At 43.1% G+C, this 19593-nt stretch overlaps 1 protein-coding gene across 2 annotated transcripts in view; it reads left to right on the top strand.

The window, feature by feature from the left end:
• The first annotated feature begins 2604 nt into the window (after positions 1 to 2604).
• HDAC1 (histone deacetylase 1) overlaps positions 2605 to 19593 on the top strand; it is a 32062-nt gene continuing 15073 nt past the window's right edge. The window contains exons 1-3 of one of the 2 annotated variants that reach the window (XM_070774473.1): positions 2629 to 2760; positions 9618 to 9772; positions 10076 to 10188. In XM_070774473.1, coding sequence (XP_070630574.1) covers positions 10114 to 10188 — 75 coding nt within the window. In that variant the 5' untranslated portion in view covers positions 2629 to 2760; positions 9618 to 9772; positions 10076 to 10113. Of the gene's footprint in view, positions 2761 to 9617; positions 9773 to 10075; positions 10189 to 19593 lie in introns of both variants that reach the window. The other variant, XM_070774472.1, reaches the window with a different exon arrangement.

Below are 19593 nucleotides of genomic sequence, written 5' to 3'. Positions count from 1 at the left end.
TTTTTATAATAAAGAGGCAAATGAAAAATTTTTGCACACCATATTTCTATTACAAAGTGTGAAAATTAAAGATGCCTGAAGATGGCAGTGTGTTTGAAGAAAGATGGGAGGACATATTTCTTTCTGAAAGTAAAAAAAAGAATCCAGTTTTAAAAATAAGCAAAGTACCTGACTCAAACCAATATAACTATAATACAAATCCACTCATTTACACCACCTTCCTGACCTCTGTAGGCATCCGGGTTGGTGATTCCTGTTCAACATTTTATAAAATGCTGCCACACCCATGACCTCATCTGATCCCACCCTCCTCCTTTTTTTGGACATGGCTGCAGCCGCAGAGTTGATGAACTTTGTTTTCTTACACTCTCCATTTTACTAAGCGGGAAATAGGGACACAGAAAGGTTCTTGGCTGGGAAGCAGCAACACAGAACTGGCGATAGGGATTATTTCTTGGTCCTTTGCTGTTTCTGTAATAGAAGCGCCCAACAACACCACCTAAAGGTTGAACAAAACAGCTAAGCCAACCCTCCGACTGGACCCCTGGACACACCCCTACCTCACCCCATATAAGGAACAAGCTTCACCCCACCCCCACCCCCAGGCGGTGGAGGGTGGGGGAGCTAGCAAGCAAGCACGAAAACCTGTTTGTTCTCGCTCCCTGTTGCTGTCGGCTGCTGCCCTAGGAGCCCCAATAAAGCCTTGCCTGAAAAAAAAAAGTGCCCAGTCTTAGATCTCCTGTTACTTTTATAATTAAAGGCTCAAATGCAGTTCCCATGTGAGGAATACAAGTGCCCAGGCTGTCTTTAGACTAAGTCATGTCTGACTCTTTTGCAGCCCCTCTCCTCCACCAGCCTGCTCCTCTGTCCAGGAGACTTCCCAGGCAAGAATACTGGAGTGTGTTGCCATTTCCTTCTCCAGGGGATCTTCCCAACCCAGGGATGGAATTTGTGTCTCCTGCACTGGCAGGCTGGAGAAGGCGATGGCACCCCACTCCAGTACTCTTGCCTGGAAAATCCCATGGATGGAGGAGCCTGGTAGGCTGCAGTCCATGTGGTCACTAGGAGTCGGACACGACTGAGCAACTTCACTTTCACTTTTCACTTTCATGCATTGGAGAAGGAAATGGCAACCCACTCCAGTGTTCTTGCCTGGAGAATCCCAGGGATGGGGGAGCCTGGTGGGCTGCCGTCTATGGGGTTGCACAGAGTCAGACACGACTGAAGCGACTTAGCAGCAGCAGCAGCACTGGCAGGCAGATTCTACTGTAAAGCGGCATAAAAATGTATCTTATTGACTGTAGAACCATGAGTAACTTACTTGGCACACAGTAAGCACTCACTAAATATTAATATTGTTGTAGTTGCCTCTTTAATAGCCCACCACAGTGCTTTTCAGCCCTTAGCTTTCAATAATGATTGACTGATTGATCTAGTGCAGTGGTTCTCAAGGATAGGGTTGGGGGCGCTTTTATACTTCCTCCAATCCTCTCCTTCTTGCCCTGGAGACATTTTGCCATGTCTAAGTACAATTTTTGTTGTCACAGCTGCAGAGGGCTGAGGCAGTGCTACTGGCATCTAAGAGAAGTGGCCAAAGTGAAAATGTTAGTCAGTCATGTCCCACTCTTTGGGACCCCATGGACTGTAGCCTGCCAGGCTCCTCTGTCCATGGAATTCTCCAGTATCCTTATACTGGAGTGGGTAGCCATTCCTTTCTCCAGGGAATCTTCTCCACTCATGGACTGAACCTGTGTCTCCAGCATTGTAGGCAGATTTTTTACTGTCTGAGCCACTAGGGAAGCCCACAGTGCACAGGATGGCCCCCCACAACATATTTGGATATTATCCAAAATATTAATAGCTTCAGTATCTTTAGAAACTCTGCTCTGGTGTAAGCGACAGTTTTCTCCCATCTAAAGGCACTCCTTAGCCCTCCTAGGTGACTGCATCAGGAGTAAGAGAGGACTGCATTTGAAAAGAAAGACTGCATTTGGAGTAAGAAAGGCTGGGTTCTGCCATTGTGATATGTGCTTCTGGAGTCGGGTAAGCGTTTAAAAAAATCTGTGGTTGAAAACTGAACGTAATTATTGTGTGACTCTGAGGAAGTCACAAAATTTTCAACTTCATTATCCTTGTCTGTAAAATGCGGATAGAAGGCCCCACTCCAAGGCCGCCAATAGGAACAACAGAGATGACCGAGATAATGTCGGTAAAGCTATGGCACAGTCCTTCGTCTATAGCAGTTTCCTGTTGTTTGTCAATTTATTTCTCCTCCTCCAAACTTAGCTGAGTGACCTTGCACAAGTCACTTTCCATCGTAGGCCTCTGTCAAATGAAAGTTGGCCTCTGATCGCCAAGCAATCTCCCAAAGCGGAATGGGACACCCAAGTTAGCAGGCCCACTTTCTTCCCCCGGGACGAATGGTACGGTCCCGGGGCAGCCCCATTCCCCCCGTCGCGGACCTTGGTACAGGCCCAGGGGGCCCTCCGAGGCCTCGCCGGGCTGCCCTTGCCCCCCGCCGAGTTCCGGGCCGTCCCAGCGCCGCTGATTGGCTGGAGCCGTGCCCGGGCTGCGCGGCTATAGGTGAGCCCGGGCGGGGATGGGCGGGGCGCTCTGGAGGCCCGCCCCCTCCCCGCGGGTCGGACGCTGAGCTGAGCCACCGGCGGGAGGGCGGACGGACCGATTGACGGGAGGGACGGGAGGCGAGCAAGATGGCGCAGACTCAGGGCACCAAGAGGAAAGTCTGTTACTATTACGACGGTGAGCACAGTCCTCGCGCCAGGGGCGGGGCCGGGCCCGAGCCGGGCGGGATCCGGGAGAGAGAGCCGAGGAGATCTGAGCGGGGAGGCTGAGGCGTTTGGGAAAGGCTGAGGGAGGAGGCTGAGAGAAGGAGGCTGAGGCAGAGAGGAGGAGGTCCAGGCTGAGGGTAGAGGCTGGAAAAGGTTGCGGTTGAGGGAGGAGGCTAAGAGGAAAGGAGGTGGAGCTTGAGGGAGAAGGCTGAAGGGAAGGGGGTCGAGGCTTAGAGGGGAGGCGGGGGTGGGGTGGGGTGGGTCCGAGGTCAGGAGGGTCGCCTCGGGAAGCCAGAGGTCACCTTGGTGGGGAATTCTGAAGTCTGATGTGGAGTTTGCGGCGGCCTCCTAGAGGGGAGGCTGAGTCCGAGGCAGGAGGCAGAATCTGGTGAAGAAGATTGCCGGGTGATATGTGATATGTTCTGCTGAGAATCCTAAGATCTCTCACTGCCCCTTTCCTTCCTCATCTTTTCTGTTGAGAGGCCTGCAGGGCTCAGCACCTAGAGGTCACCAAGTCCCCTCCCCCTGTCTCCCAGCGGGCCCTGCGGTTGCTGCTGGGAAATGGGACTCCTGGGGTTGGAAGAAGAAGGATGCAACTTGTTAAAACAAACTTTTTCGTTGAACAGAAATCTGTGGAGCAGCAGCTTCTTCTGTTCTAGGTATCATTTAGGGGCTGAGGCCAGGGGATGGTCTTGCCACCTTCCTCTCACTCAGTCTGGAGGAGCATATAGACCATGACAGAAAAATTGCTCTACACTATCAGGTTGGGAGGAAGGACAGCTCAGAGTTTGCTGGGAGCACAGCGAAGTATCTGCCCAGCCTGAGAAGTCAGGCAAGGAGGTGCCATCTCAATTAGGACCTGAAGAGCAAGAGTTATTAACTAGGCCCAGGAAGGATAAAGATAACAAGTTGAGAGGTAAGAGAGAGGCGAGCACCTTTGAAAAATGGCCGGATGTACAGTATGGTGGAGGCATAAATTTGAAGGCACAGTGTTAGAAGGTGTAGAGCAGTGGTGAGAAAAAGGTTGCAAGTATGAGGCTGGAGAAGTAAATGGGGACCAGATCATGAAAGGCTGGGCACACCACCCTAAGAAAGTTGGATTTATATTCACAAGTTGGGCACTGGTGAATCACTGAAGTCGTATTCAGGTTAGTGACATCATCAGATTTATTGTACCTTAGAACTATCACTCTGGGACAGAAGTTAAATGCATGAATGGAGAAGTAAGGAAAAAGGCAAGGATCCCAGCGTTTAGTTTGGGCAGTTTCATGCTGAATGTAGAAGACCATTTCAGTTGATAATGTTGAGTTTTGTTTTTTAAAGAAACATTTGTTGAGATGTCTGGGGGATATCCCAAGTAGAGGTGTCCAGTAGGCAGTGGCCATTCAGGTCTGCAGTTTAGAAGACAAATGAGAAGATAGAAATTTTTGATGATTGTCAGCATACATACATACAGCTGATAATTTTAGTTACAGAAGAGAATGCAGTTACCCTTGTATCCCATATAAGAAGTTGTATAGGGTGAAAAGAGAAGAGGGTCCAGGGTGGGATTCTAAGGAGGTGGGCTGAGAAAAAGTCGAGTGTTTTTCATGCTCTGTACTCCTGGGTATGTAGAGTACATTTGTACATTAGTCACCGTGTATTGGAATTGCCCATTTACTTATTCATACTTCTTACAGACAGTGAACTCCTTAGGGAAAAGGATCATGTTTTGTCTACCTTTGTATACGCGGCCCCCCTAAACAGTGCCTAGCTCGTAGTGGATTCTCAAAAAATACTGTTCATAAAGTGAATAAAGATACAGAGGGAATGACTTGAGATGTAAGTGAACCAGAAAGTGTTGGGTTACAGTAGCCAAAAGAGGGAGGGAGTGGCCAAGTATTGGCAAGAACTGTTTCCTGTGCAGCATTTAGAACTGAAGTTAAATTACTGTAGACTGAAGGGATGAGTGAAGAGGAGGCATTAGATTGAACTCTTTTTTTTAACGAAACTTTTTTTTTTTTTAATCATACCATGCTGTGTGTAGAGTCTTTGTTCCCAAACCAGGGATTGAACCTGTGCCCCCTGCAGTGGAAGCACGGAGTCTTAACCACTGGACCACCAGCGAAGTCCCAAAAGGAAGCTGTTGAGACAGAGAGAGGGTTGTTGATAAAGAGGAGAATTAGTGGCTGAGAGTTAAGTATGTGCAAATTTTTATGGAAATTAGGGAGAGGTTGAAGATACTGGGGAGAGGGGCTAGTAATGATGGAGGTCCCTGAGGAGAGATCAGGTGAGATGAAAACCAGAGCACACGTAGGGACACCCCTCTTTTAAGAGGAAGTTCCTTTGGGATGAGAGGGTAAGTGGCAAGAAAAAGCATGTTTGAAGGAGAGAAGATGGAAAGTGGAGAGGGCTTTCAGGAGATAGGAAGTAAGAAAATATTTTTCAGGAAGTAAGAAAATATTCCTTTTCGTAAGAGTAGGGGAGGGCAGTTGGGTAGAATAGGAATCTTGAAGAGAGATAGCTGTTATGAAAGAGGGAGCAAGTAAAAACATTTGAAGGATTGCTGGGCAGTGGTGAGGGTCCATTTGAAGCTGGAGTCTGTGACTTCATAGCTTTATCAGTTTGCACAGTTTTTTGTGATCTCCACATTCTCAGTTTAAAAAGAGAAAAAGTGGAAAGACCTCCACCTTTAGAGAAGGGTGATCTCTTCCTTTCTGAGAAACTACTTGTGAGTTTCTCAGTGAGGTCACTAGTTTGGGGTTGAAATTTGGTTCTGCTGCTCAAAAGCTTTGAAGTATTGGGCAAGTCATTTTACCTTTACAGGCCTCAGGCCTCTCCCCTATAAAATGGAGAAACTATGAGAACAGTGCAGAAAGCCCTTTTTAATAAAGTTTTAAAAAGTTTAAAACAGCTGGACTGGTTCCAAGACCCCATCAAAAGGATGCTCAGGTTCCTTACATAAAATAACATAGTACAATAGGCCCTCCTTAGCCCAGGGTTAGTGGATGGGGAGGGCCAACTCTTATCTATAAGGATTATTTTTTTTTAAGTCTCTCAGCAACCTGATTAAAAACTGTTAAAAGACAGGATAATGTGTTTGGGCCCCACCCTCAGATACTCCCTTAGCTTTCTAGATAAGTTATCTCAATTCCCCAAGTCTTAACCTTGGCTGGATTCTGTGTTGATAGGCAGGGGAGTTACTAGGGATCAAGATCTATACCAGAGAAATGGGTAAGCAGGAATCCAATTTATATAACATAGCAATGACCTTGTGACTCTTGACTGCCCACAAGTGGGATCTGCATCTTGAAGACTTGGACTTACCTGGTGGCTCAGATGGTAAAGAATCTGCCTGCCATGCAGGAGACTCAGGTTCAATCCTTGGGTCAGGAAGCTCCCTTGGAGAAGGGAATAGCTACCCACTCCAGTATTCTTGCCTGGAAAATTCCATGGACAGAGGAGCCTGGTGGGCTGTGGTTCATGGGGTCACAAAGAGTGGGACACAACTGAGCCACTGACACTTTCACTTTCTGGAAGTCTTAGCCAGTGCCTTGAGAACGTGTTCTACCCAACCCCGTGGTGGTAAAGTTGTCTGAGGAGCCCTGGGAACAAACGTCTCTGACTGCCTTCCCTCCTACTGTATCTCAAAGTCTGTCTGTATGGGACTGTTGAATGCTGCTACATGCTGTGCTCTGGCTTGTGACTGCCTGAGAACACAGGCCTCACTAAAATGAAGAGGATGAACACTAGGTATTCATTAGGTGAACACTAAGGAAATCTAAAGTATGGACTTTTAGTAAATAATTATCAATGTTGCTTCATTAATTGTAACAGATACTTTCTAGTTCACTAAAATGTTAATAGAGGAAATAGTATAGTATCTAAGAACTCTGTACTTCTTAGCAATTTTTCTGTAAACCTAAAATTGTTCTAAAGAATAAGGTTTATTTAAAAAGAGAGAGGGACTTCCCTGGTGGTTCAGTGGCTGGGACTCTGCACTCCCAAGGCAGGGGGCCTAGATTCAATCCCTGGTGGGGGAACTAGATCCCACATGCCGAAACTGAAGATCCAGTGCTGCAGTAAAGATCTAGGATCCTGGGTGCCGAAACTAAGAAGACCTGGTGCAGCCAAATAAATATTTTAAAAAATAGAGAGAAAAGGATGAGATCCTAAATATTCAACTGTTTAGTAGAAGTTTCCTATTATCACAGGCCATGTCTGTCTGTGCTAAAGAGAAATGGAGTACAGCTTGGATGCTGTTGGTGGCATTCCCCACCATGCATTGCTCCCTGGAATGAAGCCTGTTTCTGGCACTACTAAATCATTGATTAAGAGGTTGGGACCCTTTGTTTCACTGGTAATGAAAGATCTGCCTCATCCTAGTGAACTTCCAAAGAGAGAACTTTGGGTGTGCAATTCACATGATTTTGAAATATTTTCCCAGGAACTTTCTACCAGGTAGACTACAGAGCCCTTTAGGTTAATTGCAAACTGAAGTAGGTACGTGGGAAACCTGATAAAGTTTTTTTTTTTTAATTTTGAAAATTTTGAACACCCTACTTGGGCATGTCTCAGTTCCCCCAACTAGGGATCAAATTCATGCCTCCTGCATTGGAAGCCCAGAGGTTTAACCACTGGATCACCAGGGAAGTCCTGCTAATACAGTTTTTAACATCCTGGATTTGGAGTTAGAAGGGTTGACACTCATTCATTAGCTGTGTGATCTTGAGCAGGCACATAACTCTCTGAGTCTCAGTTCATTTCCTTGAATCTTTATTCAGTCTGTGTGATGTACAGGGCATATTTGTCCTTGCCTTCAAGGAACAGTCTTGTAGATATAAAATAGATATGTAAATAATTGAGATACAAAATTAAGTGCCATATATAAATTGCATGCAGAGGAAGAGACCATTTATTCTGATTAGGACTATGGCTGGAGCTTTAGCTGAGCTTTGTAGTGTGAGGAGGATGCTCAGAGAAGGAATGACGTTCCAAGTCAAAGGAACAGTCTGAACAAAGGATACTTTGGTGTGAAGGTGAACGCGTTCAGGAAGCTGATAATAATCTAGCATGTTCATAACAGAGATTGGCAGTTCAGCTCAGTTCAGTTCAGTTGCATCTGACTCCTTATGACCCCATGGACTGAACTGTAGCACGCCAGGCTTCCCTGTCCATCACCAACTCCCGGAGCTTGCTCAAACTTGTGTCTGTTGAGTCGGTGATGCCATCCAACCATCTCATCCTCTCATCCCGTTCGCCTCCTGCCTTCACCCTTTCCCAGCATCAGGGTCTTTTCCAGTGAGTTCTTCGCATCAGGTGGCCAAAGTATTGGAGTTTCAGCTTCAGCCATCAGTCCTTCCAATGAACATTCAGGACTGATTTCCTGGCTGGACTGGTTGGATCTCTTCGAAGTCCAAGGGACTCTCAAGAGTCTACTCCAGCACTACAGTTCAAAAGCATCAATTCTGCAGCGCTCAGCTTTCTTTATAGTCCAACTCTCATGTCCATACATGACTACTGGAAAAACCATAGCTTTGACTAGATGGACCTTTGTTGGCAGAGTAATGTCTCTGCTTTTTAATACGCTATCTAGGTTGGTCATAGCTTTTCTTCCAAGAGATCGGCAGACTTTCCGTAAAGGGTCAGATAATAAGTATTTTAGGCTTTGTGTGACTGGGAGGGCTTCCTAAGTGCACTAGTTGTAAAAAACCCACCTGCCAATGCAGGAGACATAAGAGATGTGGGTTTGATCCCTGGGACCAGAGGATCCCCTGGAGAAGGAGTTGGCAACCCACTCCAGTGTTCTTGCCTGGAGAATCCCATGGACAGAGGAGCCTGGCAGGTCAGACATGACCAAAGTGACTTAGCATGCATGTGCTACATGGGTGGGTCTCTGTAGTAACTAGCTACTCAACTCTGCCATTATAATGTAAAAGTAGTCATAGATGATAAAACTAATGGGCATTGTTGTATTCCAATAACATCTTATTTAGAAAAATCAAGCAACCAGTTGTATTTAACCCATTTGCCTGCTAACGTCTAGAGCAGAGTGTGTGTGTGTGTGTGTATGTGGTGTGTATGTTGGGGTAGGGTGGTTGTGGTAAGAAGTTGGAAAATAGATTAAGAAAGTCCTATTGAAGTTGTTCTTTATTCTTTATCCTATAGAAAATGGGGAACCATTAAGGACTTTTGAGTAGGGGAGTGATGTTACCAAAGCTGTATATTAGGAAAATAACTGGTGTGGCAGATAGTTTGAACTGACAGCAGAGGGACCAGTGGAAGGTTATTGCTATGGATAAATGAAGAGATGGTGAGTTTATGGGGCTTCCCTGGTGGCTCTGCCAGAATCCTTGCCAGAATGCTATGGACAGAGGAGCCTGGCAGACTACAGTCCATGGGGTCACAAGAGTCGGACACGACTTAGCGACTAAACAACCAACCAACCTGGTGGCTCAGTGGTAAAGAATCTGCCTGTCAGTGCAGGAGACATGGGTTCAGTCCCTGATTTGGGAAGATCCCACATGCCTCGGAGCAACTCAGCCCATGTGCCACAATCACTGAGACTGCTCTGTAGAGCCAGGGCACCACAGCTGCTGAGCCCACATGCTGCATGCCGTGGAGCCCGTGGTCCACCACAGGAGAAGGCACTGCAGTGAGAAGCCTGAGCACCACAGCTAGAGAGTAGCCCCATTGTCCTCAGCTAGAGAAAAGCCTAAGCTGCAGTGAAGACCAGCACAGCCAAACACAAAATGAAGGGATAAGATAATTTTTTTAAAAAAGAGATGATGAGTTTAGTCTTTAATCTATAAAATGGGAATAATACTCCCTGTCTTGACTATTTTCCAGGGTATTTGTGAGAATCCAGTAAGAAAGTGATTGCAAAAGTGCTTTGACACCATAAAGTGTTCTGGTGTGCAGGAGGTGAACTGTGACTTACAGTAATTCTGAGTAGTGATGATTATTCTTTCTGTTGTGGGAGTGAATTCCTTGGAGACAGTGAGGTGAGTCACCTCACTGGCCGCTGTTCCCCAAGTAGCTTTGGACTGACCCCCTCACACTTTCTAATGCCTTTGGGTTCCAAGGGAAAAAACTGGGCTAGACAGACATCCTTAAGTGCTCCTCTCACCACGGCCCCCTGCTTTTCGTTGTCTTCTGAAGTTACCCTTCCTTGAGGTGGGAGAGAATCTTGGTGCCTAGAATGAACCAGACAGAATTTGCCTAGAAATTTGTTGTAAAAATCTGTGGGTTCTCCTGGGAGTGTGTGTCTAACTGTGTCACTGAAGCTGTCACTCTTTCTTCTTCAGGGGATGTTGGAAATTACTATTATGGACAAGGCCACCCAATGAAGCCTCACCGAATCCGCATGACTCATAATTTACTCCTTAACTATGGTCTCTACCGGAAGATGGAAATCTATGTGAGTTACTGGGAACTTCACCCCTCCCTAGCCTCTTCAGCTCTGGTTCCCCATACATCATTCATTGTCTCATTTTTTTTCAATTACTCATTTATGAAATGTGTTGAGTGACTGTTACGTGGCAGACATTGGATAGAGATTCTTTGTTTTTTAAGGTGCTCAGTCTAGTGCTGGTGAACAACAAATTGTACTACAGTGTGCAACGATATAAAAATGTATAAGATTCAGAGATATTGAGGCAGAACGTGGAAGGGAGCCTTGGAATGTTTCCTAGAAGTGATAGCTAAGCAATGTTTTAAAGATTAAATAGAAATTAGCCTGGAGTTCAGGAGGGGACTAGCATTCTAGGCTGAGGGAAGAACATATACAAAAAGGCAGAAAGGTAGGAACAATATGATGTGTTTAGGGAAATAAAGTAGTTTAGTGTGCAGGTATTGCTGCAGTATAAAGTTGACAAGTGTGAGAGAGGGGAGCTAGAGCTGGAGAGGTCAGCAAGAATTGGATGTGCTATATTAAGCAATTTGGCTGGGCCAGGGTCAAAAAATCCAGTCCCTAAAAACTAAGTGATTGGAACTGTGTTGAAGTAGATACCAAGTCTCTAGTTACTAGAGAGTATGGACTTTCTAGCCATTTGGCCTGGCTCCAGCTGATGTCTTTTGCCACATCTTCCAGCTTTCCCTGATGGCTCAGCAGGTAAAGAAATCTGCTTGCAATGCAGGAGACACAGGAGACATGGATTCCATCCCTGGATTGGAAAGATCCCCTGGAGGAGGAAAATGGCAACCCACTCCAGTATTCTTGACTGAAAATCCCATGGGCAGAGGAGCCTGGTAGTCTGTAGCCCAAAGGGTCACAAAAAGTCGGACACGACTGAGTGACCAAGCACATAGTGGTTTTTAAAGAGAAGCCAGAACTCTGGATTATTACGTAGAATCTCCAAGGTTTAAAATGTTGGCCCAAGTTTGTTTGAAACATGTAGGAACAAAAGTACATGAACATATCTGCGGGCCAAATTTGGTCCAGAGTTTCCCAATTTGAACTTTTCTGGAGGCTGTAAAACACAAAAGAAGTATTTATTCAAAACATCTTGCTTATTTGTTTGGCTGTGCCGGGTCTTAGCTGTGGCACACAGCACCTTCCGTCGTCTTTGCGGTGTGCTGGTTCTTTAGTGGCAGCATTCAGGACCTTTTACTTGCGGCATGCAGGATCTATTTCCTTAACCCAGGGATTGAACCCAGGCCCACTGCATTGGGAACGTGAAGTTTTAGTCACTGGATCACTAGGGAAGTCCCAAGTGAAGTATTTTAAATGAGAAATAGGAATAGGCATGCATTTTAGAAGCAGGGAGGCTAAGTTAGGAGGATGTTGCAAGAGTCCAAATGAGAAAATAAGGAGGGGTTGGGGGCCTGTGTTGCCTTATGGTTAGAGTGTAAGGGTTGTTGAAGTCTGTGCTGACAGCTTAAGTAACCTAGCAGCAGCAGCATCCTTCCCCACCATTCCAGAGACTGCAAGGAGATGAATCTTCTGTCTCAGGCAGCCGTGTCATGTCTCTGGAGCCCCTGGAGGCAGCTGGGAAAGCAAGGAGGGAAGGTAGATGGAGGAGCAGATGGAACTGGGACCAGAGAGCATTTTCAGGTGTGAAGGGCATCTGGGAATGAAAAATAGAAAAGATAGCAGAGGTTTTCAGGGACTCTAGGGAACAGACTAGCATTTAGATACAGAGAGGGTACCTGAATGTGGAATGGTAAGCGCCAAGGCTCCACGGGGCTGCCTGTTGCACATCTCAGCCATGCTCACCTGGCCTGTTTGCCCCCTTCCCTGCCACTCCACCCTCAGAACCCTCCATTTCAGCCAGATCAGATTCTGCCTCTTTCTACCCCATTCTGATGGGGAAGATTATTTACTCCACCTAGTCATATCTTTCTCATTTTCAAGAGTTGCATTAAGCACTGTTTCTTTTTTTCATCCAACAGATTTTTGTTGAGTACTTGTTATAACCCAGGGACATTATTAACCTCCATGAGTGATACTGAGATATTAATAATAAAAAAAGGGTCATATCTTTAAGTGAGAGGAGAAATTAACTAACATTTATTGAAGATGGCTAAGTACCAAGCCAGGGCTACTGTTATTTACTTAATCTTTATAGCAACCTTGATTTGAATCACTCTCCACTGTGCCTACCCTACACTCTATTTTTATTAAAGAAGAAAGCTCTTCCTAGCAACTTCCTAACAGATTTCCCTGTAAGTCTCATTGGGTCATTTGCCATACTTAGACCATTCACCAGCAATTTGATCCTTGGGGCTGGATATACCCAACCAAATTGAGATCTGTTAAAAAGAGGGAAGCGGGAGAATAGCTCTTTGGGAAGTGACTAACTGTGGCTGTCATAGGAGACAATAATACCTTATTGGAGATTACTTCATCTGTGTGGTATTCTTATTGTAAACTAAAGCAAAAGCCCAGTGTAATCTCTTGCTGAAATCTCTAGACCGTGTTCTCTTTTATGTGATCTTTTTCCTTTTCTGGTTCTATCTTTTTTTTTCCCCCCTTAAAAATTTTTTTTTTTTTTTTAATCTTTTGACCATACTGCAAAGCTTGTGGGATCTTAGTTTCCCAACCAGGGATTGAACCTGTACCCTCTTTACTGAGTGTGACTCTTTAGTCCCCTCTGTTAACAGCGCTTCTCTGCATTGATCTCGTCTTTCTTCTCCTTTCTCTGGGCTGTGATCCTAGCATCCCTTTCCCAAAGGACAAATAGCCATTTATTTTAGTGTATGTCCTGAAATTAATGGCTTTTGAGAGTTACTCCTGAAAGAAATTCCCTGGACTTCTCCTTGCAGAAGTTTCTATACCTGAAGGAGACAGGTTGAAGTCTTTTTCACACAATTTCACCTTCTTGGGTTCCTTCTCCAGTTCTTTCTCTGCACATCTAATTAATCTCTCCCAGAATCAAATCCTCACTTTTCATCCAGGCATCTTCCTATTTACATAATTAAGAATCCTGCTCTCTTCCTTGCCTTGGATGCTGATTTTGTATATTCCCAGGCTTCTTACTCATCGCCTTCTAAAGTTCCTTTTTTTAAATGTTTTTATAAAACATTGAGTAGATATGAAAGAATTTTTATAAAATATATGTAAAGTATAAAGAATCACGTTATTATTAATAGCACCTTGTTTAAGAAAAGAAATGTTTCCATGACTGTTAGAACTCCTGTCTGTCCTTCCCTGATTCTGTCTTCCCCAGAGTTAACCTTTGCCCTGAATTTGGGGTTTATTATTTCCTTGCTTTTCTTTATAATTTTACCAGTATGTATCCTTAAATGATACATATTTTACTTTTACATGTTTGAATGTTACATAAATGGAGCCATACAGTATTTATTATGTGACTTGCCTTTTTTGCCCAGTATGTTCCTAAGTCATTCATGTTGATGATACATATATTTATTTTCACTGTATTTCGAAAGACTACACCACAAGTTGTCTATTTTATTGGTATTGGTGGGCATTTGGTTTGTTTCTAGTTTTGAGCTATCACAAACAATGCTGCTATGAACATTCTTTTTAAAATATTTATTATTTCTGGCTACACTACATAGGAGTTGCTGTGTGCAGGCTTTCTCTAGTTGTGGCAAGCAGGGTCACTCTTTGTGGTGCATAAGCTTCTCATTGCAGTGGCTTCTCTTGCGATGGAGCATGGCCTTTAGGTGTATGGGCTCAGTAGTTGCGGCCCTCAGGCTCTGTTGGGCTCACCAATTGTGGTACATGGGCTTTGTTGCCCGGTAGCACATGGAATCTCCCTGGACCAGGGATCAAACTTGTTGTCCCCTGCATTGGCAGGCAGATTCCTAGCCACTGGACCAACAGGTAAGTCCTGAACACTCTTGAACACGTCTCGTGGTGCATATGCTTGAGTTTCACCAGGTGGTGTGCTCGGAGGATATAGGCACACAGTCGTCCTTATTGCTGTTTGGCATGCACATAATGCCAAGATGGTATTTCTCTTGTTACTAGTGCAGTTGAGGATCTTTTTACAGATTTCCCTACTGAAGTTCCCATTCAGGCCTTCTGCCCATTTTTCTTTTTGATTGTCTGGTTATTTTTGTGTTTCTGTTGTAATGGCCTTTAGATGCATAGAATTAGGTTCATTGTTTTTCTTGGCTTATGAACATCCAAAGAAGATCCACGCTTGGCCATCTTTTTAAAAAATTTACTTTGTTTATTCATTCACTTTACTTAAATATTTTATTTATTTATTCTTTCTTAATACTTAAATATTTTAATGCAATGAACATTCATATTCTTACAACCTGATCACGCTTCTAAGTTTTGTGATTATTACTCTTTTGCTTATCATATTATTATGTTTACCATGTATATATGTGCCTAAGCAATATATAGTGTTTATGTACTTGTTCTTGAATTTCTTAAAAAGGGTAGCCTGCTGTGTGTAGTCTTCTGGGACTTGCTTTTGTCTCACAATATATATAATTACTAAAATCTATCCAACTTGTTGCATATAGCTATAATTCTTTCATTTTTCTCTGCTGAATAAGATTTTATCATTTCAGTATATTGTAATTTATCCATTCTCCCATAATCTTAATTTGTATCTCTGTTTTTTTAAATTTATTCATTGTTTTGGCTGTGCTGGGTCCTCATTGGTGCGTGTGGGCTTTCTCCAGTCGCTGTGAGCAGGGGCTACTCTTCCTTGTGGTGTATGGACTTGTCTTGTTGCAGAGCGTAGGCTCTAGGTGCCCGGGCTTCAGTAGTTGTGGCATAGGGGCTTAGTTGCCCCTCAGCATGTGGGGTCTTCCCAGACCAGGGATTAAACCCATGTCCCCTGCATTGGCAGGCAGACTGTCTACCAATGGACTACCAAGTAAGTCCTGTATCTAGGTTTTTAATGTTAGGACCAGTTTTTCTCTGATACTCTTATACATGTCTCTAAGTGTATATATGCAAAATTTTCTTATGGTTCTTCATCTGGGGGCAGAATTTCTGGACTATAGGATTTGTGAATATTAAGTGCCCAGTTGTTTCTCAGTGTGGTTGAATGAACTGGCAATATAAACAGATACCTTGATTTACATCCTCTCTTATACTTGGAATTAGGCTTTAAATTTTGCCAATCAAATGGGTGAAAAAAAGAACTATAATTATGGTCTTGATTTGGTTTTTTTGGGCTGTACCACATTGCACATGGGATCCCAGTTCCCCAGTTCCCTGACCAGGAATTGAACTTGTGTTCCCTGCATTGGAAGCATAGAATCTTAACCTTTCGACTGCTAGAAGTCCCAGTCTTGATTTGCATTTTGCTAGTGACCAGTAAAACTGTATGTCCTCTACTATGAAATATCTTTTCATTTCTTTTGCCCATCTCCTCTTGGGTCATTTGGCTTTCTTTTTCTTACCAATTTATAGTAGTTTTACCTCTCTCTCTCTTTTTTATTTTTGGACCACGTGGCACGTGGGATCTTCGTTCCCCTGCCAGGGATTGAACTTAAGCCCTCTAAATTGGAAGCGGGGGATCTTAATCTCTGCACCTTTTCCACCAGGCAAGTCCCCTGGAGTAGTTTTTTGTTTTTTCAATGTATTTTGGTATATGTAGTTCATTGTCAGTGTACTGTTATAAATATTTTCTACTCTGGTCTTTTTCAATCTAATGTATCCTTAATAAACAGATTCTTAATTGTAACATAGTCATATTTATTGTTTCTTTTAAAAGTACTTTTATGTCTTAAGAAATGCTTCCCAACCCTTAAGGTGTTCTCTTATGTTAATTTTTTAAAAATCTTTATAGGTTTGCCTTTCACATACAGATATTCACTTATCTAGACTTGACGTTTTAACATGATTTGAAGTAAAGAAACCACTGAAACCTATATTCTCCAGCTGATTGATTGAAAAGTCTGTTGTTTCCCCACTGAGCTAAGTGCTACCACTTTTATATCTGAAATGTCAATATTTATTAATTTGTTCCACAAACACGTATTAAGCACCTACTTTGTGCCAGGTCCTATGTTGGAGTCTGTTTCTGGGCCTGTGTTCTCTTGACTTTGCCTCTTTATTGCCCTGGCCAGGCTCCTCTGTCCATGGGATTTCCTAGGCAAGAATACTGGAAAGGGTAGCAATTGCCTTCTCCAGGATGCTGTCACTACAGTGGCTTAATTATAACAGCTTTTTATGAGTCTTAATAGCCAGTATTAAATCCTCCCACTTTGTTTCTCTTTTTTAAAAAATGACTTGCTTTTTGTACTTGGAATAAATTTTAGAGACCTGGGTTTGATCCCTGGGTTGGAAAGATCCCCCAGAGAAGGGAATGGCAACCCACTCCAGGATTCTTGCCTGGAGAATTCCTTGGACAGAAGATCCTGGCAGGCTGTAGTCCGTGGGATTGCAAAGAGTCGGATACAACCAAGCAACTGACATTTCCTCTTGCACTTGTTAATTTTAGAATTAACTCATCAATGGTACAAACAAATCTCCTAGGATTTTGGTTGAAATTTCAGTGACTCTGTGCATCAGCTTAGGGAGAATTGATATCTTGAGAATAGTAAGTTTTTGAATCCATGAACATTGTATATATCTCCATTTAATTACGTCTTTTTAAATGTCTTATATAAAGATTTCCTTTAACTTCTTTATTACGAAATATTAACACAGAAAACTGCATAAAACAAATGTCCAGTTTAACAAATTGATGTAAACATACACATGAACACTGGCTAGTTCAAAAAATAATAAAACATTGCTGGTACCTCAGACACCTGCATGTGTTCCTTCCTGATTGTAGCTTCTTCTTTTCCCCCAGAGATAACTAGAATTCTGACTTTTCTGTTAATTGCTTCCTTGCTGTTGATCATAATTCAACTACCTAATTATCCATTTTAAAATAATATAGTTTAATTTTGCTGAATTTAATATAAATGGAATTACACAATATGTATTTTTTGTGTGTAGTTGTAGCTTGTTCATATTAATTACTGTATAGTAATTAATTGTAGAATATACCACAGTTTATCCATTCCACTGTTGAGGGGGAGTTGAGAATTTGGCTATCAATATAAAGTTTTATAATTTTCTCCATAAAGGTGATGTACCTCTTTTACTAGATTTTTTTTCCCCATTACTTCTTTTTTTAATGCTATCATAAACTGTATCTTTTAAACTTTTTATTTATTTATTTTTAGAATTTAACACATGACTTTTCCTTTTATTCATAAGTTCTGAGTATACATTTTGGTGTCACAAATTGAACTTTTTATTTTTAATTGTTTACTGGTATATAGTAGCTCAGCTGGTAGAAAATCTACCTGCAATGCAGGAGACCCTGGTTCGATTCCTGGGTTGGGAAGATCCCCTGGAGAAGGGATAGGCTGCCCACTCCCATATTCTTGGGCTTCCCTGGTGGCTCAGACTATAAAGAATTCGCCTGCCATGCAGGAGCCACGTGTTCAGTCCCTGGGTTGGAAAGATCCCCTGGAGAAGGGAATGGCAACCTCCTTCAGTATTCCATGGATTAAGAAGCCTGGCAGGTTACAGTCCATGGGGTTGCAAAGAGTCAGACATGACTGAGTGACTTTCACTTCACTTCACATAAAAATTCAATCCTTTTTTCTTTTTTTAATTATTATTATTAATTATTGTTGTTTTGGCCACACCCCATAGCATGCAGGTTTAGTTCCCTGATAAGGGATCTGACCTATGCCCTCTGCAGTGGGGGTGCTGGAGTCCTAACCACTGGACTGCCAGGGAATTCTCAGTGCTGTTCTTTTCTATTTCAGTGTATGTCCAAGGTCCCTGAGGATCTGATTCTGCTATTAGTTGTTTCTCTGACGTCTTACCTCTGGTGCTTTGTTTCCTTGTGTGTTTTGTGATTTTTTTTGTAATATTTATTTATTTGGCTGTGTTGGGTCTTTGTTGCAGTATTCAGAATCTTCTTTTGTGACGCACAGACTCCCTAGTTGTGGCATGTGGGCTCAGTGGTTGTGGCATGTGAGGTTAGTTGCTCCATGGCTTGTGGAATATTAGGTCCTTGACCAGGGATTGAACCTGCATCCCTACATTTCAAGGGGGATTCTTAACCATTGGACCGCCAGGGAAGTCCTCTTTTGTGATTTTTGATTATGAGGTCATATTCCTTGAAACTTTGTGGCCTGGGATGAAGATGGTTTCTTAGGCTGAGATATGCTTTTACTTTGTAAAAGAGGCAGCTTTTGAGATTGGCTTTGTCCTTCAGAGGTATGGGATAGGGATGAATTTCAAATAGTAGAAAGGCTTAATCAGAGTCACTGTGGTGGGAAACCCTGTAGGTCTTGTTGAAGAAGAGTTATTTTCTGGAGGATTATGTTTATGAAAGAGGGTAGCAGGGAGGATTAGATTGGAAAAGGAACCTTGTAAAGTTCCTTGATTACTATTGTTGTTCAGTCGCTCAGTCATGTCTGATTCTTTGTGACCCCATGGACTGCAGCACGCCACACCCTGTCCTTCAGCATCTCCTGGACCTTCCTCAAACTCATGTCCATTGAGCCAATGATGCCATCCAACCATCTCTTCCTCTGTGATCCCCTTCTCGTCCTATGCTGGACTTTAAAATTGAGTTTAAAGTCCCCTTGATTACTATGCTAGACTTTTAAATCTTTTCATTTGTCATTGAATGTTCTAGAAGAGGGCATTGACTTTTTAAAGATTTTTGTGACACCATTATGGAAGATGGATTGGAAGAGGGTTAGACTGGATATTAATGGAACGGATGAGGAGACCAAAAAAATAATCCAAATGAGAGTTAATTTATTATGACAACAGATTTTTATTGAGCACTTGCTCAAGAGTTAATTTATTATGACAACAGATTTTTATTGAGCACTTGCTCAAGCTGTACAGGTTCTTAGTTCCCTGACCAGGGATTGAACTTGGGTCATGGCAGTGAAAGCTTGGAATCCTAACCAAGGTCGCCTGTGAACTCCTCCCCTGTCTTGTTTTTGTAGAATACAGTCAGACCTGCTTCTGGCCTCCCAGAGTAAAATAAGCAGCTCAATTTCTATACAGGTTGAATGTGATGACAAGGAAGTACAGGGTTCTCAGGGGAACACTTCAGAGAGTTACTTAACTGAGACTCTGGGGGTCAAAGACAGCTTTCTGGGGAAATTAACTTTTCAGTTGCAACCTAAAGGTTGCATAGAGGATGTGAAGAGAACAGTATTCTAGGCCATAGCATGTGCAAAGGCCTAAAGATGGGAGAGAATTTCCTTAGAGAACAGCTAGTAGAGTTGTGCTCAGCAGATTGGTACAGTTGTTTCATGAGAAAAATTCAGCCTCTCAAACATTCTTGTTTAAATGACGAATTATTTTTAAGAACTTTATGTTAGTATCCAACCTTTGAAATAAATGGAATTT

This window comes from Bos indicus, chromosome 2 (genome assembly GCF_029378745.1).
Source record: "Bos indicus isolate NIAB-ARS_2022 breed Sahiwal x Tharparkar chromosome 2, NIAB-ARS_B.indTharparkar_mat_pri_1.0, whole genome shotgun sequence".
Classification (NCBI taxonomy): domain Eukaryota; kingdom Metazoa; phylum Chordata; class Mammalia; order Artiodactyla; family Bovidae; genus Bos; species Bos indicus.
Note: the sequence above shows the minus strand (reverse complement) of the source record. Positions and strands in the feature narration are given on the sequence as shown.